The sequence below is a fragment of the Alosa alosa genome, chromosome 21 (assembly GCF_017589495.1).
Source record: "Alosa alosa isolate M-15738 ecotype Scorff River chromosome 21, AALO_Geno_1.1, whole genome shotgun sequence".
In the NCBI taxonomy this organism is placed as follows: domain Eukaryota; kingdom Metazoa; phylum Chordata; class Actinopteri; order Clupeiformes; family Clupeidae; genus Alosa; species Alosa alosa.
In genome coordinates, this window is record NC_063209.1 from 6679703 (window position 1) to 6706570 (window position 26868).

The window sequence follows — 26868 nt, forward strand, 5'->3', positions numbered from 1 at the left end:
TTTTTAGAATCACAATATCTGTTGTAAAAAAGAGAAGAATTGTGGATATAGTGCCATGTTAGTGTCTTTGGTTGTGTACTAACCCATCATGAGTGTGGAGGAGGGTGAGTCTATGCCACACACCACTGCTGAGCCTTCTGGAGATAAATAGATAGATAGATAGATAGATAGATAGATACTTTATTGAATCCCAAGGGGATTATATTATATTAGATACTATGGTGTCTGCCATATTTTCAATGAAACTCTGATGAAGGAAGGTGCCTGCTTGAAAGCCTCAGTGAAATGCTCACAAATTTTGCTTTGTTGATTATGTTGTTTGTGGCTGCTGTAGGCTTCTTTGGGCAGTCAGGTTGCTGTGTTTCACAATTGTTGGCTACTGCAGCATATTGTACCATGAAGGAGGGTCTTTTCAGGTAAAACATGTAGTGCGTGTTGCTGCCAGCCAGCTGTTTACAGTTGTATCCTGCACATTGTTTGGCAATGGGCACTGCATGCAGTACTGTAAATCAGTGCTGGATACCTGAAGCATGTGTCAAGTCAAGTCAAGTCAAGTCAAGTCATGACATGACTTGACTTGACTTGACTTGACTTGACTTGGATGGGCACTGCATGCAGTACTGTAAATCAGTGCTGTATACCTGAAGCATGTGTCATAGCTGTGCTGATGCAATTTTGCATTGCTGTTGTATCCTACTTAGTACTTACTTAGGGGCAGCCATGGCCTACTGGTTAGTGCTTCGGTCTTGTAACCGGAGGGTTGCCGGTTCGAACCCGGACCAGTAGGCACGGCTGAAGTGCCCTTGAGCAAGGCACCTAACCCCTCACTGCTCCCCGAGCCCCGCTATTGTAGCAGGCAGCTCACTGCGCTGGGATTAGTGTGTGCTTCACCTCACTGTGTGTTCACTGTGTGCTGAGTGTGTTTCACTAATTCACGGATTGGGATAAATGCAGAGACCAAATTTCCCTCACAGGATCAAAAGAGTATATATACTTATACTTACTGCATGTTGTAAACAGTACTGTAGTACAGTACTGTAGAGTATTGTGTTAGCTTGGTTTCCCACAAGAACACCTTTCCTGTGTCTAACTGAAAATAAAATGGGCTGCCGGTCACAAAAATCACCCTGAAAAATGTCCCTGTCCTATTATGCAGGTATGAGGATAAACAACAAAATCATGTCATACACAAAAGTTGAGGGGATGGAGTAGGAGATGGAGACAAATTGAGATGCGTGTTTTATTTTTGCGGAGAGAATGTGCGGGACTGGGGGGCGGTCATATTTTTTACCGCTTTGCTGTACATCTAGTTGATATTGCATTGACATTATTGTTTATTATTGCTATTTTCCTTAATGTGGTCTTACCAACATTTTAAAACTGTTCACTGTTAATGTTTAACTATATTATTGTTTTTATTTGTAAGTCGCTTTGGACATCTGCTAAATCATATAACCATATCCATAACCATAACCAATATACTTAAAACATACATGGTTTTCAGCAATGGAAAAATGGCAGAAAGGTTTTAGTGACCCAGTTTTGTAGCTTTTTCAATGTTAACACTGTAAAAACATTACAGTTACATTACAGGAAAACAGATTAATTAAATTTGGCAGATATGTGTCTGATTTTTAAATAAATACATTTGGAAGAGTAATTATTTGGGCAATTTTGCTTTAATACACATGTTTTGTTGTGTGATGGAAATGACAGTTTCCCTGGATTGGGGAAATTGGGAAATAAACCATACAAATACATTTTCATTTCATACATTTTCTGAAAATTTCCAGATTAAAATTACCCATATGTATAAATATACAGTATGTATTGGGCTATAAATGTCTTTTTGATATACCCTGCGAACTATGAGGTTTAGGCATGCAGTTTTTTTGGTAACAGGTGTCTGTTAAATCTTACACTCTGACAAAGAGATATACAGTGTGGGAGATAAGACAGATGATGTCAGAGGTCAAGGAACTTTAGTGTCGCTGCCGACCATTAGAGAAGGATCCAGAATCGTCTGAGATCTTCCCTTCATTTCTGATTGTTTGAAGGCTTTGGCTTTGACTTTGGACCTCAGCAGTTATGTCTGTGTCAGAGACCTGTGAGAGACACAGACAGAAATATTTGGCCACATTTGACATTGGATAACATTCAAACATGGCAACAAGATTAATGCTGTGTATATTGCTTCTCACCTCCTCAAATTTCTTTGCCTTGTACCGTTCTGCTCCTCTTAGAAAGTTTAGAAGAATGATATCGCAGAGGACAGTGGCCTTTAGATGGAGTTAGAGAAGGAGAAGAGGCAGTTGAATAACAACATGGCATAAGATAGTTAGCTTAAGAAGAACAATAGTGTGCTTGCTTCGCTATGCTGTGTATTTGAGCAAGCACACTAACAACAGTTATTGCAACATTTATGTGAGTCATTATGTATTAATTGTATACATATGGGTTGCTTACCAGTCCTACTGAGGTGCAAGCTGCTACTATGTTGATAAGTGTTGGGATCACGTCAAACTTTCCAGCCTGCCATGAGAAGAGTTAGAAATGTGTGTAAATAAATCCATATTCATATACTGCTGTGTGTAGCCTAGCCATTGTAACTATACAGCTACCCTGTTTAGACGATATCGGGGCCTGACAGGATTAGAGCAGTCTAGTCATAGTACTTACATTGCCAGAGACCATAACGTCAAAGTGGATACCAAAGGCCTTGTAGAGTGTACGATACTCCTCTTCATCGTGTGACCTGTAGTATTTCGCAAACCTGCAAAATGTACACAGACTGAAGCTGTGAAAGGGGACAGGGCTATACGCATCTCTCTTTTGTGTATGTGTGTGTGTGTGTGTGTGTGTGTGTGTGTGTACATGCACATGTGTGTTCAGTACAAAGTGTTCAGTACCGGAAGTTGTAACCTTTGGAAACATTGTTATCCTCAAACGCCTCATCCAGTCTAGTGAAGGAGAAGGTAGGTTTGCAGTTCTCCACAGGTTGGTCAAAATTACACATCCATCTGATATGAATACCAATCTGGCCACCCTACACAATTGGGAGACAAAAATGGAAACAAAAGCAGGTGTTTTTTTTTCAAAATGCAAGAGCATCAAAAACATTATGATAATTATGAGGTTTGGGAAATAAACGGAAATCACAGGGAGTCAAAGGGAGCTACGCCTGAGGTGCGTTCAAATTCACATTTTAACATAGGTGAACATCAGATAGCAGTTATCCATGTCATAGAACTCAATGAGGTCAAACAATGGCATATAGTGTTCTGGAGTTTTCTTCATTCTCTTTCATTTGAATAGGAATTTTGGACATGGACATTTTTGTGGAGAGGAAAAGAAGACAGACAGCTAGCCTAGGAGAACCCAGACGAACCTTTGGCAAATTCGAATTGGCTCTGCAGGTCCGTCTGGCAAAGAGGCCATTCACTCCCATTTCTAATGTTCCTAAAACCTGGGCACCATTCACAACCGTTGAGGCAGGCTTAATATGATAACATCAAAGCAGTTAAAAAAAAATAAATTGAGATGTTTTTTCTGTTGCTCTGCATATGTCATCTCCTTCATTGCTCTTAGATAGATAGATAGATACTTATTGGTTTTAGGTCTATCCAATTGTGTCCAGAGACAGTGGAGAGAGACAAAATATAGGACTTTAATAAAGGACTTTTATTAATGAGTGCCTCGGATCTCTTCTCTCCTTTTGTGTCCAGAGGCAATTTGATTGGTGTCTGTTGGTGACGCACCTTGGAAATGGAAGATGAAAGAAGCTTGTCCAGACCCAATCTCAATTTCAATTGAGATAAGGTCTGGTGCTAACAGGCTAGAAGACTGCTATGATTGTACAAGAATATACAATATATGAAAATGGCACCTTATAAGCAATTGCGCTGAAGCTCTCATTTGCATATCTGAGTATGTCTCCCACTCTGAAGACTGGACAGTAAGGGTTGCCAACAGGATCATACATACAGTTTATGTCAATAGTGCGAGGAAAGTTCCCCCTGGTAGAGACAGAGAGGAGGGTACAGAGAGAAGGGACAAAGTCAGTAGAGATGGAGGAAATTCAGAGGTAAAATACAGGTGATAGTGTTTTTATTTACATTTAGTGTGTGTGTGTGTGTGTGTGTGTGTGTGTGTGTGTGTGTGTGTGTGTGTGTGTGTGTGTGTGTGTGTGTGTGTGTGTGTGTTTGTATTTAACCACCTGGTGATGTCGAAGAGGGCAAATCGAACACTATTCTTAATGAAAATGGTGAAGTTCTCGACTTCCTCCATATATTCCCTGGAGAAGAGAGAGACAGAAAGAAACACCTCACTAGCGATCTGAGCGGTGTCTATTTGTGTTGTGAACATCCAAGCTCCTCCCCCTTGCCCTTCACTGCCCAATCCTCTCATCTCTCTATATGCATATATATACAATAATACAGGAGTACACAGCTCAGGTGTCAATCCATATGTCCCCATGCACGTTCATCCAGGTAAATCAGAACAGAGGACTGGAATTTGCAGCCGAGACACAACAGAAGGAACATATTCTGTATCACCACCCTCACTCCGATCCTCAAACATATCATTTCTAAAACCATTAATCACCAACACAAAGTATTTTCATCATCTTTTCCCAGCAACAGAAAATAAGGGAAATTGTTTACAGATGAAATCAGCTTATGTGTTCAGGTGTGTGTGTGTGCGTGTGTAGACTCACGTCTGGACAGTATCATTTTCTGTGGGACACCAGCCTTCAATCTCACACTGTCCATCCTCTGTCAGACACCGTCCTGTAAAAATACCTAGAAAAAGGTATCAGGGGTCAGCTTTATATGTCATGGTTTAGATGCACACGTAACACAAGTGCAGTTTAGAATGGACAGATAATACATGATAATTAATTTGCTGTAATGAAGAGGATAGCAGGACGACCAGAATGGCTGAAAGATAGAGAGAGAGAGCTCACCATTTGCCAGATGTGATCTCAGATGTTTGTCACAGTCAGAGTCATGGGTGCATCTGTAGTTTTTGCCATACTGTGGAAAAAAACGTGGCATGTGAACATTTTTTTTTTTTTTAATTATAGATCCAGCTTTTTCTGATCATGACCCACTCTGGCATTGACCTCAATGTATTAGCCAATGGACAGTGTATTAGCCCAATCTCACCTGTGGACAAAGCCCTTGTGTTTGGTTATGTGTCATGATGAGTCTGGTAATGATGCAAAATACTGAGGTACCCTGAGGAGGAAGCAGAGACATGCTAGAGGCTTCATACACAGAATGGCTTCATGCACAGAGAGATGGGAGAGATTATAACACATGGATACAGAACAGTGGGACTAAAAGTAGTCTGGGATGTTGGAATTGTATGAAAGCATTGCATTACATTGCAAATGGATATATTCTTTAATATATTAATTTTCCATTCTTTCATAATTTTGCTATAAATCAACACAGTGGCTTTTATTTCCACTTGGTGTTTCTTGTATGTCACTGTTTGTGTATAACCCTTTAGGCATTCAATGAGTCCAGTTTTTCTAACATTAAATGCAACATATTTTTAGGAATATGAGGTCAGGTCAGAAAAAGGTCAGCCAAGTGTCAAAGAGTATATTCATTTGGCAGAAAGTTTAATTTTGACCTGGATTTAGGCACATTGGTCGGAATGGGGATTTGATATGCAGCACCAGAAAGTGGCCTAAACATATGGCAAATCACATGTTACATTTGTCTTAATGTAGCCTATAGTGTACAGACTATAGAGTGATGAAAATATATACATGATATAAACTGGATAAGGAGAGCCAGAAGGTCATGGTTAGCTTGCCAAAAAGTAGGCTCACCTGTTGAGGAACTACATAGTCTGCCACATCCATCACCTGGTTGTTGTACCGACCAAATCCCTTGACTTTGGTCATGACTGCTGATTCAATCCCAGTGTCTTTAGTTTGATAAGCTTTCTCATGCAAAAATACCCAACTGAATTACAGAGAAAGAAAAGGGGGCATTACAAGGTACATGTAAACATAGTATTATGTTATAAAATTAGTTAACTTGTAAATAAATTGTCCAGACCAGAACCAGACTGTAATTATCTAGATTCTTTCATTTTTAAGTATGTTTGCCTTTATTCAGACAGGACAGTGAAGAGTGACATGAAGCAAGTGTTAGAGAGATTGGACTCAAATCCAGGCTCAGATGTGGTATGGACGCTGCGGTGGAGCCTCAACCAGATAATTTTATTTCCATTTGCATTATTTGCACAATAATATAATCACAATTTCTGACAGCACAGTGGTTCTTTAGTTTCACAGGATTTCCTGATAAAGTAAACAGTTTACATTACAAGAAACACCCTATTGTCTATATTTGGAATTGCTGGAAAATGTCCTTTCTGAGAAGATGTAGAAGCATAGACCTCTCCAGAATAAGTCCCGCCTCCGTAACTTCCGTATCCATCCAACTTCCTGGCGTCGATTGTGGGAAATAACATGGCGTTTCGAAATATCATACCGGTAAAACATCTGTAGGTAGCGAAGTAGAAAAAGCTGGTGGGCAGATTGGCCTACACACTTCTGCCATCTAGTTTCCACTGGATTTTTTGATTGTCGGTGCCTTTTAAGTAGTATACTATAGACTATATACCTGTGCACCCTGTGCTATGTTGTCCTGGCTTTGTTAAGCTGTACTAAGTCTCTTACACATTTGGAAAGTCTTGAGGCTATACTCATCTCTTGTCCAGGTCCTTACAACAATATATGTCAGTATCCTCTATTTTGAATATTGTCATAGATAGATAGATAGATAGATAGATAGATAGATAGATACTTTATTGATCCCCAAGGCGAAAATTCAAGGGTCTCAGTAGCATACAGACATCACACACAACATGCACTTACAGCAGAAATGGTAAACATAAGTATAAGTATAAACATATAACTAAACTCCACTGTACAATAAAGACAGTAGAAGATAAGAAGATAAGAAAACTAACAAAACTAAAAACTAAATACACTATATAAATTAAATTAAGAAAGTCCAATGTGCTTGAGGGTGATCAAGCATAAGACGCTTGTAGTGACAGGGCCGGGACTGGTAAGGTGCTAAAGGGAGTGAGTGTCATGGTGAAGGTGCAAAAAGTAGTCCAACCATAGTCCTTTAGTTATGTGTGCATGGCAAGGTGCTCAAGAGAGTGAGTGTCATGGTGAAGGTGCAAAAAGTAGTCCAACATAAGTCCAACAGTGCAAGAGTTAGGTCTAGAGACCAGCATAAATAATATGGACAAATAGGAGAGTAAAGTATAATGTAGACAAGGTAAAATAAAAAACTATTTCAGTGCAAGAACAGGTTGAGGTAATAGGGTTATAGCCATTCATTCATTCATTCATTCATTCATTCATATATTCATTCATATGTAGGTAAGCAATATGTGTCAGCTGTAGCCTAATTGCCTAAAAGATTTCCCTTTCTGTCCACTTCAGTTCCAGTGCACTTGTCGTGTAGCGTCCCATGGGAAAGTATTGATTTTGTCTGCTCCCATGGGAGCCTTGTGGCCAGGGTAGGAATTTTCCCTTGCCTTGGCCGTGATGCCCCTTTGAAAATCAAAGGTTTTCAGGCCACGGTGGCCTTGGTGCCCCCTTCTTTCAATATTCTGCTTTGCGTCCTACTAATAGCGATTTTTATTTAGCCTGTGGCCTGTCAAAATAATCTTAGCATTCACAGCGCAAATTAATTTAGTCTTTTACGCAGTGGAGAAAGTTACAGCGCAAGAAAGAAAGTGCGTCCAAATTCACCCATTCTTCTCAGTTTAACTACTCGCGAAGTAGCCTACTCATCATCACACAGACATCACAAGTATCACATGAAAGAGCTTTTTCTCAGCTTTTAAACGATGTTAGCCGATAATTGCTGTGTTGAACGGTTCGCGAGAAAAGTAAATAATATAATTCAATTTAATCATACATTCTACTGAAGGTTTTGCGTCCATGATCTCCCTACCCATTCATCTCGGTGGAATACTTCACGAACCCTTCTTTTAACACATGACAAACCATATATCAGAATAAACAGTAGACCTTACCGAACACAAAGGTGTAAAACAGTCCCCTGTACAGTTAGCTGTTCCAGAGTAATCCAGTTTCGAATTTGCAGTACATTTCGACATAGATGTCTCCAAATTTGGGCTTTAAGTTTTACAATGTGTTTAAATTGTTCCACATGATTTCATAATGGGCCAAATACAAATATCGCCTAGATATTGGTAAATCAGAGGACAGCTGACTAACAGTTTGTGAAAGTAGCCTTAATGATCACAAAATGCTAAGCATGCATCTAGGCTATTTGAGTTTCTTAAAGCTGAGCTGTGCTTAAATTGTTCAATACATGATTTCATAGCAGGCCAAATATAAAATAAATGTTATATGTAGCCTAGATATCTGTAATTATTAGATGATCAGAAGATTTACAGTTCTATGTAATATGTCATTTTTCATGTTTTTGTCATGTTTCATACAGTGATGCAGGTCTACTGCAGTGAATAGGCTAAATACAACTTTGATCATTTTTATATGCTATAGTTAACTTTGGCCTTGGTGCCCTGACATGTGGCCTTTGTGCCCCCCACCAAATATGCCCAACTGAAGGCCAAGTGGCCTTGCCCCCAGAATGGTAAAATTCCAAGCCTGCTTGTGGCTATATGGACATCTTGTAGCGTCTCATGGGACAGTATTGATTTCACACTCTGTTTCCGAGGGAACAACTGCAGGACTCCTGCACAACACCCATCTTATGGTGTTAAAGTGCCCCCTTCATCTTTCAGGCATGTCTCCTTGTCTGACCAAACCACAGCATGTGATAGGTGATACGTAGGCCACAGAGTGGATATGGTATAATCAGAGGTGATCAGTACATTCACAGGCATGAATCATCTCATCATCTTACGTAATCAACTCATTGCCACTCTTAGCCTTTGTCTTCAATCGTATTTCAAATCAAATTGTGCTGTGATAACAGGGACTTGCATAATACTTACTCTCAGGAATATATAAAATAAAAGTATGATCTTTAAGTACATATAAGCTTAACAAAGGCATAAGAACCTCAGATGTCCAATCTTTACCAACAAGGCATATTTCTTACTCAATTCTCTAAATTAAACTCACATTCATCATCTGATCTTATGTAATATAATGTCTGCTTAAAATGTTTAACCACCTTAATATTTTAGTATTAGTTAACCACTAATTTTACAGAAATTTAATAGACAACTAATAGTATTAGCTCTAAGGTACAATAATAAGCACGACTTCTTCCTCAACTCCAGCTGTAACTTTGTAATAATGAGAAGCTTTGCTTTGGTTACTACGATTTGGACTTCTAGACAGAAAATGAGAGTTCAAATTTGATTTCCCAATGCCACTTAAAAACATCAATACAATTTCACAAACAAGCCTTTCCCATCTCTACTGTAATGGCATATACAACAGCACTATGTCATGCTCATCAACATTCTGATATCAACCACAAGTCTGAAGTTTTAGAAGATTGACCTAAATGCTTACTTAATGGCTTTTGACTATAGCTGAAGTGGACCACATCTTTGAGAGATGAGGAACCTTGTATGTAATTAGACTGTATACAGCACTAGGATACACACAATATATTCAAACACAAAATACCTTCAAAGTCATCATAAGGTCAAGAATATAACACAATATGAGGACCATACTAACCAGGGACATACATGATCAGGTTGAGGAGGTTGTTGAATACTGACCCGACAAAGTAGACAATGATGAGGAGTTGCATAAAACGGTTGATGGTTCCGACCAGCCAACTCTTGACCACCACTGATTTAGTTGTCTCATAGGTGAAGAAGTCTGTGATAATGCCCCACATTCTTCTTACTTGCTTGATGCCACGGAGTTAGTTTGCAGCGGTATGTGAGTTTTTGTTGCTTCTTCGTTGGAATGATGAAGGATTTGGAGGCGCATCCAGCTGATCTCCTCAGTGGCTAATGTGAAAAGAGCATAAATGCCGAGCGCAAAAAATGAGAAAGGATGTCCCTCCCTTTAATGCTCCCTCCCCTCACCACACCAGCACACTCTCATGTCTCTCACATGCAGGGTTTTCAGCCCCGCCACTTCTGCTCACACCAGATTGAAGATGCTCTCTTTGAAGTTGTATCCTTTTTGTTGTTGATTCAGGAATTAGTTGTAAAAAGCTCATTAAAGGACACCATAGGTACAGTATTTCATTTAGACTTCAATCAAGTCAAAAACATAATTTGGTAACAGTCCAGTGTAATTATCACAATCATATCATTAACAAGTCATTTTTGCACATTTTGATAAATGTATTCCATCTGTAGCTGTAGAAAAACATATCCACTGTAAATGGGGTGCATGTCTAAGGGTGTGTGTGTGTGGGGGGGGGGGGCATGTGGGAATTCTCATTGCCTCATTTTTAAAGTGGGTCCATTATGTGTCTGTAATTTATAATCTACAGTATAGTCATATACAGCACAACTGTACTGAACCATTAAAATCCAAATTCTATAACCTAAAGATCTTTCACACAAATATTCACACAATTTGATTCAGTGAGTTTTGATGATGGCTATTGGCTTACACTGGCTTACACTGCTGTTATATGAAGACACATCTAGGAGTGGCCCTCCCATGAGACTGACTGGTGGTGGTGGTAACGTGCATGTGTGTGTGTGTGTGTGTGTAGGGGCTGGGAGGACGCAAGTTTGTCTGAGGCCTCGTTTATGTCCCTTTAATACAATTTTCATGAAATGCAACACCAGGGAGACAGAGAGCATTGAAGGAAATGGGCTGAATGGGAAAACGACAAATAGCTAAATTTCACATGACTGATGCAATTATCATTACTGATCATTATGGGGCAAAAGAAGAAAAGAACATGCACACACACACACAAATCAGTCAGAACAGAGAACTCCAAAGTTATCAGGCTTCAAAAGTCTAATGTGAAATTCTATGACTTTTCCCTGACCTTCCCCTGCAAAAAAATTACATATATTTCCATGACCTACTACAAAATGAATTGTACATTGAAATGTATTGAATCCCTACATCCCTTCATTGTAGCATCTTTGAGAGGATAATATAGTGGGCATTGGGAAATATAAGTATAAATGGGTATTAAGAAATATAGGGCTAACCATAACCACTCCAGCACTAATGGAAACAGCTTGACTAAGTACATTTTAAAAACTGCTACAACAAAATTCCCTCATATTCCCTGACTTTGCCACACAAATAATAAAATTCCCTGTCTTTCCATGTCTGGAATAGACTTTATTAAAATTCCATGAAATTCTAGGAATTCCATGACCTGTGGGAACCCTGTTATTTTATCCTTGTGTTGTTTGAAATCTTCACAATATGGCACAATGGTAAAGAGCATGTTCAGTGATGTTCCTTGAACACATCAACTAAGCAATTAAGCAAAAGCAATTAAAGGAAATCAAAAGACAACACAGAGTTGTTGACTCGTGAAGCAGGCAACCGATCATGACACTTCAGAGGCAACAGCAAATGGAAATCTTTACGTTTTTCTGTTAACATGTCTCTTGTTGACCATCAGTGTGGCTCTGGGTGGAAAAACGAGAAGCTACTCAGGGATGGAGACTGTCTTCTATAAAAAGAAAATCTCTCCAAAACAATCTCTCCAATTTAAAACCACAATTGATACCCCTCCCTGTCTCCATTGACCTTAATGCCCTTCATGCTTGGCTCCAGTTAAGTATATTGCTAGTGCCTTCCACTGAGACCAACTTAAGAGACCAAAAACTGAAGAAAGAAAAAACATCTTTCTTGGTTTTCAGGGTGAAACACAAAATCTGCATATTGAATACAGATCGTGTTTTTGACACAGGACTGTGCCTTCACATGGCTCATGTGACAGGTCATGGCGTGTTACGGTCATCTTCGGCACGTTCATCTTTCAGGCGTTTAAAATAGCGTGCTCCTACTGCTCCATCACACACTGCCGCTTGTGTCCATGCTGGATGGCAAGCTAGCAGACCTAATCCATGTGTGGGGCCGTAGGTCTCCAGAGCTCTTAGCACACTTCCTCCTTCCCCTAGCACTGCAGCTCTCTAAAACCACCCTCTGGCCAGCTCCTGGCCACTCCAAAACCACAGCAGTCCCTTCAGGAGCTCACTCCATTTACCCACAGGAACGACATTTCTGAGCACTATAAAAGACAGCAGGCTCTTGTACAGAAACAAAAAAGTACTCACTATCACTGACACAGGAAGTAGATTAAGCATTAAGACATTAAACCACATATAGCAATTTTATTACAAAACATTTATTTATTCAAGCAATACAGAAGTATAATAAAACTGCGTAATTTTTCACAAGCCCTCAGTTTAGTTTCAGGTTTCGGATTCTGTGACCAAAGAAAAAAGAAATCTACCAATATGGAAGAAAACTACATACTCCAGAGTGCTCTGCTGCTCCGCTACACCTTTCCCCATCTTTGAAAAAAGAAAATACCTGAGAGAGCTATGGGACATGTAGCACACTTTAACGATTAGCACACACCTTGATTACTGATCTCTATAAATCAGAGTGCTGGAATGTGCTTGGGGCAAGGCTGTTAAGCATGGAATGTGGAACAGCTAAACAACTAATGTGCATAACAATGTACACAGGTGAAGCAGTAGAAAGAATTGGTCCATCAAACTCAAGAGCACTGGCAGAACAACACACGAATGTGTGTGTCTGTCTCTGCGCGTTGGGATCAGTCAGAACCAGACTCCGCAGAACTTGGTGGCGTGCTGGCAATTTCTTCTTCTTCCTCGTCATCAGAATGCTGAGAATGGGGAAGACAGCGAATAAATGAAAGTAGAAACATTTGGGAGGGGAGACCATTTTGAACTAGTAGTCAGAGTTAGCACTGGGTCAACCTACCGGTAGCAGACTACGTCAATGTTAATTATTGGGAACACCCATAGGAAATGGAAAACAAATTGTTATAGCCGGGTAACCACGCAAACGTGAGAGCTCATTTCATTTGCTTTGGCAGATCTGTTCGGTCCCTTTCCCACTTAAAATGGGTTGTGCTCAGCCTCAGCCTTGACAAAATACCTAAATAAACCGTGGTGTGCTGAGCACTGTGTGTTGTGGAAGCTTTATAAAGAATTTGCTGAACCTGACTAAATTGGTGTAAACTGTGGCGTTATTATTCAACTTTCACTTCTTATCATGAATTTGTAAATGACTTCAGTTGGATCTATTGTGCACACATCCTTTTTAAAATGGCAGGGTTTATACACACACACACACACACACACGTCACTGCTGATAAGGCATCATCTCTGATACACTGCCAAACCAGAAAACGCATACCTGAAGTCCAATTGTATAGCATTTTGAAAGAACATGTCGTTCAACCCGAAAACCATAGCAAAATGTCCCGTTGTATCCTATACGTAGAGGGCTTTGTACAGTGATAGACAAAGGAATTACCACTGAGGTATTTATGTAAAAAACAATGGGTGCCAACTGATCACTAATATCTTGCACAACCTGACTCTGTGCAAGGCCTGAAGAAAGTTAATGTTGCAGTTGTAGCACTGCATAGTCGAGTCTATTATTCTATTGCATCACCTCTTCCATTAGCTGTGTGTTGTGTTTGTGATCAGGGATTCCAGTCATGAACATCTCCTGTATGGTTATTAAAACACATATATGATAATGGGCCTCAGCCCAACCCCTGGTTTCTCAGAAACAGTACACCAGCTCAAGGCTGTAATCTAGAAGCACTAAAGCCAAAATGGAAGAAAAGAGCAGGGAGTGGATGGAAACGAATATACTGAGAGTCAAAGGTTGAGAATCATTGGTCAAATGTGTCCAGGAATCATGTGATCTGATTATGAGGTCTGACGTGTTTAGGAGTGACCCTGGACAGAATGCTAGAGGAACCTTACCCTCTGTTCGATAATGAACTAGCCTGTTCACACTGTGAATGACAAAAATGCATTATTGCGTTTTTTGTTTCCATGCGTTGAGTGCCAAAACGCAATATTGCGTTTTTAGCTTTTTTTTTTTTTAATTACGAAAATAGATACTAACACACCTTATGTGCGATTTTGGGTACTCTATAATGAATAGAACTGAAATAGATGACTATAAAAACGCACAATCTGGACATTTTATCATAACTCGGCTTTTGATGGTTGCCGCTTTGAGTCGAATCAGTAATGCATGCACGTCAGGTCAAAACCAGGCCATTTATTTTCGTGAGTTTATGGCAGTCTCGCCAGGTCTGAAGTGTCATTTATTTTCGTGAGTTTATGGCAGTCTCGCCAGGTCTCGCTAGGTTAATTCCCGGAAACGTTACAGCCAACACTTCTCGGGTGCTGAAGGGGAAAATGAAAAAGTTGAAGAAAAAGATATTGCAGGTGCGTTTTCGCCAGGATGAGTCCACCTTTCTACTAAGTCAAGATGACTGACCAAGCGTGACTCGGCCTATCACCCACTCCGCTCGGCCCGGCCCGTGGTGGAGATGGAACTCCCTCCCCAGCATGGTGGTCAGTTTGGAAGACCAGAATGACCACACAATCAGGGGAGACCACACGCCAGGTCAAAAACATTAGAAAGAGTGACTGACCATCCATCTCCACCAAGGGCCGGGCCGAGCAGAGTGGGTGATGGGCCGAGTCACCTTTCAAACGAGACATCGTATGCGTTCAAGCTAGAACATAGAATACGCCGTGGCTCTGAAAAAATCGTCAACAATGATCAATGATCTACTGGCACTCTGGGCCAAAGCTTCCGAAAACAGCGCCGCATTCAAAGTGTTAGTGAAGCTTTTTAGAGTCTTTTTGCATCACGTCAGAGACATTTTACCAACAGCACCTTCTGACTGTATAGTGAGTTTACTCATTTGAAGAACACCAAAGTTCCCCAGCTCTGTGTCTTTGCACCCTACCTTTCGTTTGCTGCTCTTCTTGCCGCGGTCGGAGTCGTTGTCGGAGCTGTCCTCGCTGGAGATGAACTCGCGGCTCTTGAAGCTCTCGTTGCCTACACTTTTCTCCTTCTCTGCTGACTTCTTCTTGTCGTTCGATTTGCCCGCCTTCTTCTTTGGCTCTCTGTGTGAGGCAGAGGCAGAAGAGAAGATATAACAAGGGACAAACAAAATGAAAAAAAAAAAAATCATTGTGGTGCAAGTGTCAGCCTGGTAAATTCACAACACCACGATTCTTACTTTTTGGAGGAGGAAGAGGCTCCACCACTGCCACCACCACCACTCTCCTTGTACTCCTTCATGGCTTTTTCATACTGCCGCTTGGCCTCCTCCGCCTTTTTGTCCCATTCCTTATGGACAGAGAGGAAGAATGAGGTTAACAGGAGCAGAAGCAATATAAGACATTGAGACTAAATAAACTGTAGCTCACGTTGTCAAAGGCGTAATGTGTTTCAATGAGCAATGAAGTAATCTGGCTCATGGCAACTGACCCCCAAATCATCCAGTGTAATAGGCTAATTGATTTCTTAACTCTCCAACTGTAGTTGGTGTGCGGTGGGTGTTCAGGCGCAAAATGGAAGCCGTGCATCACCTAGGTTAGTATTACTCATTGGTAGTGTTTAAAGTGAGGTCCCCCAGCCCTCAAAAGTAAAGCACTTTGGGTATCCACATACAGCGCTGGGGAAATGTAATGTGTGGTTGCCATAACCTAGAGAGGGCTACAAGAACCAGCCCGCCCCTCCTGAGGGATGTCAAAGCCTCTCACCTCCTTCTTGTCCTTCCCGATCTGCTTCCACATCTCGCCAGCCTTCTTGGAGATCTCGGTGACGGAGATGCCGGGGTTCTCCGACTTGATTCGCTCGCGGCTGGCGTTGAGCCACAACATGTACGCGCTCATCGGCCTCTTGGGGGCGCCAGCGTCCTTGACTTTCTTCTGCAGAGCGGTTGGGAAAGGGGTGTGGACGGTTATCGACAGTGACACTAGGTTTACTGCAATGTGTTGTGGCACATGTTTTCATGCTGTGGCTCTGTGTAATACTGCGCTAATGGTTACTGACAGGGGCCCAATGGCTCCCGCTGTTCTCCGCGCTTCGGCGGCCAAATGAAAGAATGCAGGCGCTCTGGTCGTGCCAAGAAACCTCTGCTTAAACGGATTCAGAGGAAGAGAAAGGAAAATGGAAACCAGAGAGGAGGAATAGGAGAAGGTTTAGGCTGAATTCAGTTGCGCTCTCTCCCTCCATCAATCTCTCAATTTCCCCCCTTTCCTTTCCTTTCCTTTCTTTCCTTTCCTTTCCTTTCCTTTCCTTTCCTTTCCTTTCCTTTCCTTTCCTTTCCTTTCCTTTCCTTTCCTTTCCTTTCCTTTCCTTTCCTTTCCTTTCCTTTCCTTTCCTTTCCTTTCCTTTCCTTTCCTTTCCTTTCCTTTCCTTTCCTTTCCTTTCCTTTCCTTTCCTTTCCTTTCCTTTCCTTTCCTTTCCTTTCCTTTCCTTTCCTTTCCTTTCCTTTCCTTTCCTTTCCTTTCCTTTCCTTTCCTTTCCTTTCCTTTCCTTTCCTTTCCTTTCCTTTCCTTTCCTTTCCTTTCCTTTCCTTTCCTTTCCTTTCCTTTCCTTTCCTTTCCTTTCCTTTCCTTTCCTTTCCTTTCCTTTCCTTTCCTTTCCTTTCCTTTCCTTTCCTTTCCTTTCCTTTCCTTTCCTTTCCTTTCCTTTCCTTTCCTTTCCTTTCCTTTCCTTTCCTTTCCTTTCCTTTCCTTTCCTTTCCTTTCCTTTCCTTTCCTTTCCTTTCCTTTCCTTTCCTTTCCTTTCCTTTCCTTTCCTTTCCTTTCCTTTCCTTTCCTTTCCTTTCCTTTCCTTTCCTTTCCTTTCCTTTCCTTTCCTTTCCTTTCCTTTCCTTTCCTTTCCTTTCCTTTCCTTTCCTTTCCTTTCCTTTCCTTTCCTTTCCTTTCCTTTCCTTTCCTTTCCTTTCCTTTCCTTTCCTTTCCTTTCCTTTCCTTTCCTTTCCTTTCCTTTCCTTTCCTTTCCTTTCCTTTCCTTTCCTTTCCTTTCCTTTCCTTTCCTTTCCTTTCCTTTCCTTTCCTTTCCTTTCCTTTCCTTTCCTTTCCTTTCCTTTCCTTTCCTTTCCTTTCCTTTCCTTTCCTTTCCTTTCCTTTCCTTTCCTTTCCTTTCCTTTCCTTTCCTTTCCTTTCCTTTCCTTTCCTTTCCTTTCCTTTCCTTTCCTTTCCTTTCCTTTCCTTTCCTTTCCTTTCCTTTCCTTTCCTTTCCTTTCCTTTCCTTTCCTTTCCTTTCCTTTCCTTTCCTTTCCTTTCCTTTCCTTTCCTTTCCTTTCCTTTCCTTTCCTTTCATGCCCTTGAGAGAGATTAACCACACGTACACACATTAGCCTACTATTTTAACCTGCTATACCCATAGAGTTCTGCTACTTGGATATGTGTCAATTGAGAACCAAACCCAACAATGCCTGAACCATTACAAACCAACAGTCAACCGAAAGACTGCACAGGAAGAAAAAAAAAAAAAAAGAATGTCTGCTGCCTTGTGGTTGTTGAACAGAGCTCAAGACGCAGCAGGGAGCCCAACAGCATGTGAGGGAAATTATTTTCGACTTCTCAACATTTTCTGTCAGTAGACAGAAGTCAGTAGGCCTACCACACACACACACACACACACACGCACATAAAACCACAGAATCTAGAACAGAGTTCTACAATAATCTTCCCATATTGGACACTATGCACACTATGACACACCAATAAACCCTATCACCAACCACAGGGTAAGCACAAATGAACTCTGTAAGGAGGATGTCTTACTACCTCTACCGTCCTACCAGTCACCAAACAGCACTCTTAAAACAGTCTGACATCAAACAATTTGAACAATGTCAAGATTTACTTTCCCAGGGAAATCTAAGTAACAAACACTTCTTCATAGAAGGTTACTATCTCTCTAAAGCATCCATAATATTCAAACAATGTGAGCATTTACCTACCTCGATGTAATGTAATTTGTTTCACCCAAATTCATCACATATACAAAAGACACACACAACCAAACACTTCTTAATGTCTCTGTAATGGTTTTAAGGTTTTAGGTGATCTGTAAGGTATGACAAATTGCCTGTGTGTATTTGGTGCCACCCACTGGAGGTTACCGAATAACTTTCAATAAATCAGAGCTGTCACTCAACATTAAACAATTATTTAATTAGATGGAGAGCTGGATAGACTCCACTGCGTTAACAACTGCGACAAAACTCACAGTGCTACAGTTTCATTATTGTGGATTCATTCTCCCACTATAACCACAATGGTAATGGCTAGAAGTGTGTGTTTGGGTGTGTGCAAATAAAGCATAGCAGTTGATTTAGCTTTGGCATAAACCCAATCATTTTCCACCCCAGTCTCTCTCTCTCTCTCTCTCTCTCTCTCTCTCTCTCAGAAGTTGCCTTCACACAAATCAGTGTTTGCTTACAAAGCTTGAATGTGGGGGGTCAGTTGAGAGCAAGATTGGATATACTTTGGCACGGGACATTTGAGACTTCCCAAACACTGGAGCAAACCTTACAAAACCAATTGTATGTTTTCATAAATTAAGGGAAACCAATGGCACATCAGGGTGGTCAGCTAAGGGAAATCAATGGCACATCAGCTACAGGAGGGACCACACAGCTATGTTCCAACGCAGAGACCAGCCAACTAGAATGCACGTCAGTGAATATCTGTGTGTGCGTGTGTGTGTGGGGGCTGACTGGAAAAGCGTGAGGAAGCTTTGAAGGAGGAGTGCAGTTTTTTTCTGTTTGGAAAATAAAATGCTTCAAAAATAGAACAAAAAAAGCGTGTTTACTTTTCCTTTTCTTTTTGTTTCATGGTTAGTCTAGAAGCCTCTTTACTTTCCAACACAAAAAAATAAGCACTCAATCACTGCACAGGTAGAGAAAAGCCTGGTTCATGTTCCATCAGAAACTCTCTCTTCAGTCCTTTCTGAAGGAAGCATGAATCAGGCTTTAGGCCTTGGCAGAGAAGACGAACAAAAATTCACCAGGAGCCCCTTCACACAAGCCCAAAAAACCACACACAGACACACAGGGAAGCACCACATCCCAACCCCACACTGCGGCACGTTCATACCAACCTTCGTCTTCAGACAGACACACACACAAACACGCACATCCCAACCCCAAACTGCGGCACGTTTATACCAACCTTCGTCTTCAGACACACACACACACACACACACACACACACACACACAGGGGGAGGGACAAAAGAACAAGCTGTCAGTATGGACCACACCAACCCTCGCCACGGCAACACAGAGGGTCTGGGCAACAGATGTGACATGGCAAGTGAGTGAAAACTCTTCATCTGAAAGTGTAGTGTTGATTGATTACCTCTTTAAAGCCACGATTCTTGATGTTGAGCTTCTTCGCGTTGACAAAGTCAAAGAGCTTGCCGTACTCCTCTCTGTGGAACAAAGGCACAGTCGCAACACACAGAAAAGCAGACAAAAACAGTTACTCAAAACACGTCCAGGAATTTCAGTGTTTGCAAATATGCATTTAGTTTACAAGGAAACACTGGAGACATTGGACAACCAACACCACTAAATAAAAAAAACATGCATCCACAGCACTGCACAATGGGAGGAGTGTTTATGCAAAACAGACAGTTATGCATTAGACACACACTACAGCATATTCTAATACACACAATTTGAGATTTTATATTCAGCTCTGTCCTTGTGCCATCTGTGGTGGGGAGGCGTCTGACTTGCCTCTCTATGCTGCTGAAGGTGTACTGGGTGCCCTGCTTGGTCCGGATCTCAAATCAAGGAGCGCAATGGGTGGAAAGCACGGGCTGGGGTGACACAGGAGATCTCCTCAAAGCGCAGGTGCACGGGCGGCTTGTGCACGTAGATGAAGCCGCGCTCCAGAGGGTAGAGCAGCCCGGAGCTGGCCTTGTAGGAGCAGGTGATGCACTGGGAGCCACTGTGGCTGTGGGGGCAATGGGGCATGGCTAGAAAGAGATTGGTACTGACAAAGGCCAACAACAAGGGGAGAGAGAGAGAGAGAGAGAGAGAGAGAGAGAGAGAGAGAGAGAGAGAGAGAGAAAGAAAGAAAGAAAGAAAGAAAGAAAGAAAGAAAAAAAGAGTCTAGGTAAAAAACTGTTCTGTAAGTATGCATGTCGTGCCCTCACCCTTGGAAGTTTCCAGGCACAGTGATCTTCCTGTTGACCAGGGCTTTCATAACTCTGCTGACCACCTCGTACAGGGAGCCCGACATGTGCTTGGTGAGCTTCCCCTCAAAGCGCTTCTCTACCTCATCCCTACAGACATAGACAGAGACAGACAGACAGGGGAGGTTATTACTCCAAGGTCCCAGGCTGGACGTGGGTCTGGAGAGAGGTGGACTGTGGGACACTCACTCGCTCATGTTCAGCGTGAGGCTGATGTCTTCATCTTTGGAGAAGAGTAGGATGAGGAAATGGTAGCGAGTCTGACCCTGTTTTATGGGAGGATCCAAACTGATCTGGACGAGAAAATATACGGATGGAGAGATGGGGAGAGAGAGAGGGCGCAGTGGAGAGAAAAAGAGAGAGAGAGAGAGAGAGAGAGAGAGAGAGAGAGAGAGAGAGAGAGAGAGAGAGAGAGAGAGAGAGAGAGAGAGAGAGAGAGAGAGAGAGAGAGAGAGAGAGAGAGAGAGAGAGAGAGAGAGAGAGAGAGAGAGAGAGAGAGAGAGAGAGAGAGAGAGAGAGAGAGAGAGAGAGAGAGAGAGAGAGAGAGAGAGAGAGAGAGAGAGAGAGAGAGAGAGAGAGAGAGAGAGAGAGAGAGAGAGAGAGAGAGAGAGAGAGAGAGAGAGAGAGAGAGAGAGAGAGAGAGAGAGAGAGAGAGAGAGAGAGAGAGAGAGAGAGAGAGAGAGAGAGAGAGAGAGAGAGAGAGAGAGAGAGAGAGAGAGAGAGAGAGAGAGAGAGAGAGAGAGAGAGAGAGAGAGAGAGAGAGAGAGAGAGAGAGAGAGAGAGAGAGAGAGAGAGAGAGAGAGAGAGAGAGAGAGAGAGAGAGAGAGAGAGAGAGAGAGAGAGAGAGAGAGAGAGAGAGAGAGAGAGAGAGAGAGAGAGAGAGAGAGAGAGAGAGAGAGAGAGAGAGAGAGAGAGAGAGAGAGAGAGAGAGAGAGAGAGAGAGAGAGAGAGAGAGAGAGAGAGAGAGAGAGAGAGAGAGAGAGAGAGAGAGAGAGAGAGAGAGAGAGAGAGAGAGAGAGAGAGAGAGAGAGAGAGAGAGAGAGAGAGAGAGAGAGAGAGAGAGAGAGAGAGAGAGAGAGAGAGAGAGAGAGAGAGAGAGAGAGAGAGAGAGAGAGAGAGAGAGAGAGAGAGAGAGAGAGAGAGAGAGAGAGAGAGAGAGAGAGAGAGAGAGAGAGAGAGAGAGAGAGAGAGAGAGAGAGAGAGAGAGAGAGAGAGAGAGAGAGAGAGAGAGAGAGAGAGAGAGAGAGAGAGAGAGAGAGAGAGAGAGAGAGAGAGAGAGAGAGAGAGAGAGAGAGAGAGAGAGAGAGAGAGAGAGAGAGAGAGAGAGAGAGAGAGAGAGAGAGAGAGAGAGAGAGAGAGAGAGAGAGAGAGAGAGAGAGAGAGAGAGAGAGAGAGAGAGAGAGAGAGAGAGAGAGAGAGAGAGAGAGAGAGAGAGAGAGAGAGAGAGAGAGAGAGAGAGAGAGAGAGAGAGAGAGAGAGAGAGAGAGAGAGAGAGAGAGAGAGAGAGAGAGAGAGAGAGAGAGAGAGAGAGAGAGAGAGAGAGAGAGAGAGAGAGAGAGAGCCTGCAAGTGTGAAGTGGGACACAGTAATAACATGAGAGACAAGCAGAGATTAAAACAAGCCAATCTGCTTTCACCAAAAAATATGTGAAGGCATTTTGCTACCATTCTGCTAACATTTCGAGTGCCACTTCACAGCAGGTTCACAAGCAGAGGTAGTGTATTCAAAGCTTGAAAGGTCCAGCTATGTTATCAGGAATTTCAATTCAGGATTTCCTACCTCCTGGTAGCAAAAGCTGAGCAAATCCACACATATAATGACCTAACAGACCAGTCTGAGGGAATGTAGGCGCAGAACCTCAGCGCAGAACCTCAACACAGAAACACACACACACACACACACACACACCTCCACAGGATCGGCCCCCTCATCGGCCGTGCCTGGGGGTACGTAGAAGCGGACCTCCATCAGGGCCACCTCGGCGTCGTCGTTCTGGTGAAACTCCAGCGTCACCTCGTTCTTGCCTGTGGCACACTGGGACACGTTGGACAGCGGGATCTCAAAGGCAGGGCTTTCACTCACATCAAACGACAGCAGGGGTCCTGGGGACAAAGTGTGTGTGTGTGTGTGTGTGTGTGTGTGTGTGTGTGTGTGTGTGTGTGTGTGTGTGTGTAGGGGGACAAAGAAGTCAACAAATTGGCAAAGGATGCAGCACCCCTGCAGCCAAACTTGGGAGAAGGGGGGGAGGGTTCACTTGCTGCCAATAATGCGGTCGAGATGTTTTCAACAAATGAGACAGTATGCCAAACACCCACCCTTCTCAGCGCATTATGTCATAGGACACTTAAGTCTACTGAAAGATTTATCTGCACAACAGGCGCAAGCTGCTAAAAAGTGTTGTACGCATATGGTGCAAGTAGTCAGGGATTTTGGCCAGCTGTAGATGACCTTTGACCTTGGAGCGCTGCTTCCATTTCCACTAGAGACAGTATATTGAATGATGCAGGCTCTAGAGCCACATGTTATTGTCTCAATATTTTAATACACGGCACATTGTGGACTTTAACATCCCACAGTCCATCGTTGTATAATCTGACCAACCGAAGCACACAGTGATTGCTACTCAGTCCCAGGCCATATACATACGCTTGGCACTGTGCTCCTTCCTTGAACAGGATCCAAATGATCTTGTTTCAATTACAAGTCCACAAAGTCAGCGTGCGTTTTCATCGTGCTTTTGTAGCTTCACGTTCATGTGAACAGAATGTTTCATCAGCCAATTCTCATTAGCAAAACAATGAAGCGCTTTCTCTCACAAGCCTGCCGGAGGGGCTGAAGTTTCCCAACAGTTGACTGTTAAACCAAAGAGAATTCTCCTCATAACTCTTTTAAGGGTGTGCGGAAAAAAAAAAAAACTCAGGGGCGAGGGAGAGCGAGTGCGCGAGCGAAGAGTGGGGAAAACGATCCGAGAGACAAACAATGAAACCACCTCAATGCCCTGCACTGGGCCAAGTAGGCCACAGCCTCGGACCCAGTGTCGCTAATTGTGAGAAGAAGTGCTGTGGGTAATCTAAGCCAGATTTCTGCATGGATCATGCGCTATACTTGGCTCCAGACAACAGACTGGACAATCAATGTGTGCCATTGTTGCGGGTGAGGCTGATGCTGTTGGCATGAAGCGAGGGAGACATAAGCCATACTATTCTTGGCAAAGCTCAAGAACTCTTGACAATAACTACAGCAACAGGCAGATCTATTTTGTGTGATGCTGGCATGTATGTCTGTTTATCGGGGTGAGAGCAGAGAGGGGGCTGCAGGCACACACAAACACAGCCATCTGTAACAAATACCAATGTGTAGAGTCTATATCAAACACAGCCATCTGTAACAAATACCAATGTGTAGAGTCTATATCAAACACAACCATCTGTATTAAATACCAATGTGTAGAGTCTATATCAAAGTGTGTCTACAAGGAGTTTTTTTGTCCGTGTCTACCTGCGAATTTCGCTGTTCCCCAGTTCCATCCCTTCACACACATGTCCTTCTCGACCAGCTCCACTTTGTAGTTGGCCTTGAAGAATGTGGCGATCGAGTCCAAGTCCTGCAAAAGCAAAAGCCAAACGGAGGGTGAGGCGAGGGGAGGAATTCATGAGAACGCAAGAGGAAAAAAGGGGTCAAGGATGTAAACAAACTTAATCCCTCACTTCCCCCCCCCAATTTTACAGTCCTCTCAGCAAGATCCCAGGACACAATCACGCACACACGGACATGGATACACACACGGAGACACACACACTCTTCCTGATGAGCTGGGAGAGCTAATGAATCAGAGCTCTGTGATGGCTCCACTGCTGCGCCTCTCGGCCCTCTGGGATGTCGGAGGTGTGTGTAATCCAGCCGATCGCTCGCTCTGAGCGCGCTCAATCAGTCTGTTTATTTATCCAGGGCTGCCCATTACTGCGGCGCACAATGGCTTCCACATGTCAACGCCAGGTGTGTGTGTGTGTGTGTGCTTGTGTGAGAGCATGAGTTTATTTTGAGCTGTGAGAACATGGTGAGCTTCAGCTCGATGTGTGTGTGTGTGTGTGTGTGTGTGTGAGAGATGAGAGAGAGAGAGAGAGAGAGAGAGAGAGAGAGAGAGAGACTGGTAGAAGGAGAGGTCAAAAGATTTGAAAGGGAAAAGAGAAAGTTATTAGAAAACAAACAGTTTGTGTTTTGAGTTTCTCTCTGCTAAAACTGTACTGACTACAAATATTCTTTGGAAAAAAAAGTTAGTTTGGCTATGTAGATCTGATTGCTTGTACTCGTGTATGCATCTTGTTACGCCTGATTAGGACAAAAGGAAGGAGTATGACTGAGCTGCTTTTGATTGTGTGTGTGCGTCTGCAAAATGATCTAATTATGTATGATTGGAAATGCATGGTTGTAGTCAACTAGTGTGTACAAGCCTAAAATGATGCCAGAGTGTAGCTGGATCTCTCAATGAAACAGCATCTGTCTGTCTAAGAGCCTTCTCTCTCTCACAGACACACACACACACACACACACACACACACACACAATTAACCTCCTAACCTCCAGTCTAAACCCCAGTGGGGTATGATGACACTAACAGTTAAAGTTAGCCTGTGCACACGGTACCTTAATATAGCAAACACACATAACCTACATAAAGTGAGTTGATATCCTCAGCTTGTTACACAATGCACGTCTCAGATTGAACTACAATGACTGCTCACGCTAATAATAAACAGTGCTAGTATGACATCATAGGCAAACATGCACGTATGTGCGTGCCCGCACACACACATTTACAAGAGCCACTGATTAACCCCTAGAGGCAGGCATTCCTTCATTCCCTGTAACATATACCCTCTCCATCTAACAGACTGGCACTAACACACACACACACACACACACAAACATAATGTCTAGTTGAAACATACATGAATAAAATGCAGAACTGTGTAATTCAATTTTGTGACACAGCCAAATTCAAAACACACAAACACTTACAGAGTCTTTGAAACCATCATATTTGTAGACATGGCCAGTGCTGGTGGATAGTTTGATGCCATGACCCAGACAAACACGACGCCACTGGGCAAGAGACAGGTCAGTGACGGGGATTGTGTCAACCTTTCCCGTTTTAGTGCTCTTATAGACAATAGACTGTTTACTGAAACGCAGCCGCCCATCATTCTGCAAATAGAGAAGGAAAAAGAAAAATACAAGCTCAGGTAATATTATATATATATACACACACACACATACATACAACTACACACACATTAGCATATATCTTTGATAGCGTATGTATGATTATTTTTTTTACATACCAAATTACACTTGACATACATTTACAGGACCTTGCTTGGTTGCTAAACCAAGGACCTTGGTTTATGCAGACTAAATGTGGTGAATTGGGAGGTCTTTAAGATGTCAAAATGTCGTCTGAAGGATTTGCCATAAAATAACTCTAGTATATGCATATTTTAATTTAGACACTGAATTTTAATTACAGTGCAGTATTTAACTTATATGTCCCGATGTCAGAGGGGAAATAATGTGTGTGTGTGTGTGTGTGTGTGTGTGTAAGAGAGAGAGAGAGAGAGAGAGAGAGAGAGAGAGAGAGTGTACTGAGCAGTATTTGAGTTGGTGATAGGAGGTGGGGTGTACTGACCCAGGATCCCTTCATCTCCTGGTAGATGTCGTTGAACTCCAAAGTGTCTCCCATTTCAGCCTGAGGATGTAATGGCCATACAAGAACACCGAGTCATACTCGCTTAACACACGCTCATTCACACATATGTAAGTAGTCGCGTGCACAGTACACCCAATTACCTTGCCTTTAACTATCCCTTGTTTATTTAGATCCTAAGTTAAACAAATACTGTAATCATGAGAAACAGCATTGCTTCAATTGTCAACCAGCTAGCTGATGTTACCCAGCTAACGTTAAGTAAAGTTAGAAAATGGATCGAGCAGCGCTGTTCTCCATCACTGACTAATAGGGAACAATAAGATGGCTTTGAATCGGATGATATAAATGCAAGCGATCGCTTAGTTATACCACACAAGTGAAAAATTATGGGCAACTAAGTTGCAAGCATTAACGACCATGAAATATAGACATTCAGGATAGTTTTTAGAAGTACCTTACAGTCAGCAGACGTGAGAAAAACCTGTGTTTCCCGCGTGATGCGTCCGGTCTCTATGTTGTCTGACCCCGGAAATTCTTCTACTTGGTATTTTTCGCTTCCGAGTCCTGTATGGTCCTTAGTGGCTGTCTATGCTCAGAGGTTCGTGTTTTTTGCATTATGACAGGGGCTGTTTTGGTCTATGACCTGTATCTTATTTCATGAGTTTAGATAAGAGCGGAAGCATTTTAGACGTTGTCGGATTTAAATATTGAGATTATGTAAACTGTAGCAGTTTTTAGCCTACTTTTGATTTTAGCCTACTTTTGCTATTACAAAATCTATGATAAAATTGAGGCAAAAGCAAACACATCGGTTGTTTAGTGATAAACAGAAGAAATAAAATAAATTCAGCAAGGAAGTGTGGATCCTTTTCATTTGTTGTGCTATTAGAACTTTTTATATTTTATTGTGACCAAGGCGTTGTGCG

General features: G+C 42.4%; 2 protein-coding genes across 2 annotated transcripts; both read right to left on the bottom strand.

The window, feature by feature from the left end:
- Positions 1-1605: 1605 nt before the first annotated feature.
- Positions 1606-10004, bottom strand: p2rx3a (purinergic receptor P2X, ligand-gated ion channel, 3a). The gene is made up of 12 exons (XM_048231706.1): positions 9778-10004; positions 5846-5981; positions 5169-5240; positions 4967-5036; positions 4718-4802; positions 4217-4294; positions 3887-4016; positions 2910-3046; positions 2680-2773; positions 2467-2532; positions 2202-2279; positions 1606-2105 (listed from the first exon to the last, which is right to left on the bottom strand). The coding sequence occupies exons 1-12, from the start codon at positions 9897-9899 to the stop codon at positions 1983-1985; spliced, it is 1191 nt and encodes a 396-aa protein (XP_048087663.1). The 5' UTR covers positions 9900-10004; the 3' UTR covers positions 1606-1982.
- A 2302-nt stretch (positions 10005-12306) lies between these two features.
- Positions 12307-26499, bottom strand: ssrp1a (structure specific recognition protein 1a). The gene is given in 17 exon segments (XM_048232135.1): positions 12307-12851; positions 14973-15132; positions 15249-15358; positions 15775-15942; positions 16067-16152; positions 17329-17347; positions 19204-19209; positions 19392-19464; positions 19775-19828; positions 19830-19994; positions 20197-20325; positions 20425-20582; positions 22144-22337; positions 23734-23839; positions 25255-25440; positions 25922-25981; positions 26397-26499. Coding segments are annotated over 16 exon segments (1740 nt in total). The 5' UTR covers positions 25976-25981; positions 26397-26499; the 3' UTR covers positions 12307-12779.
- Positions 26500-26868: the final 369 nt, after the last annotated feature.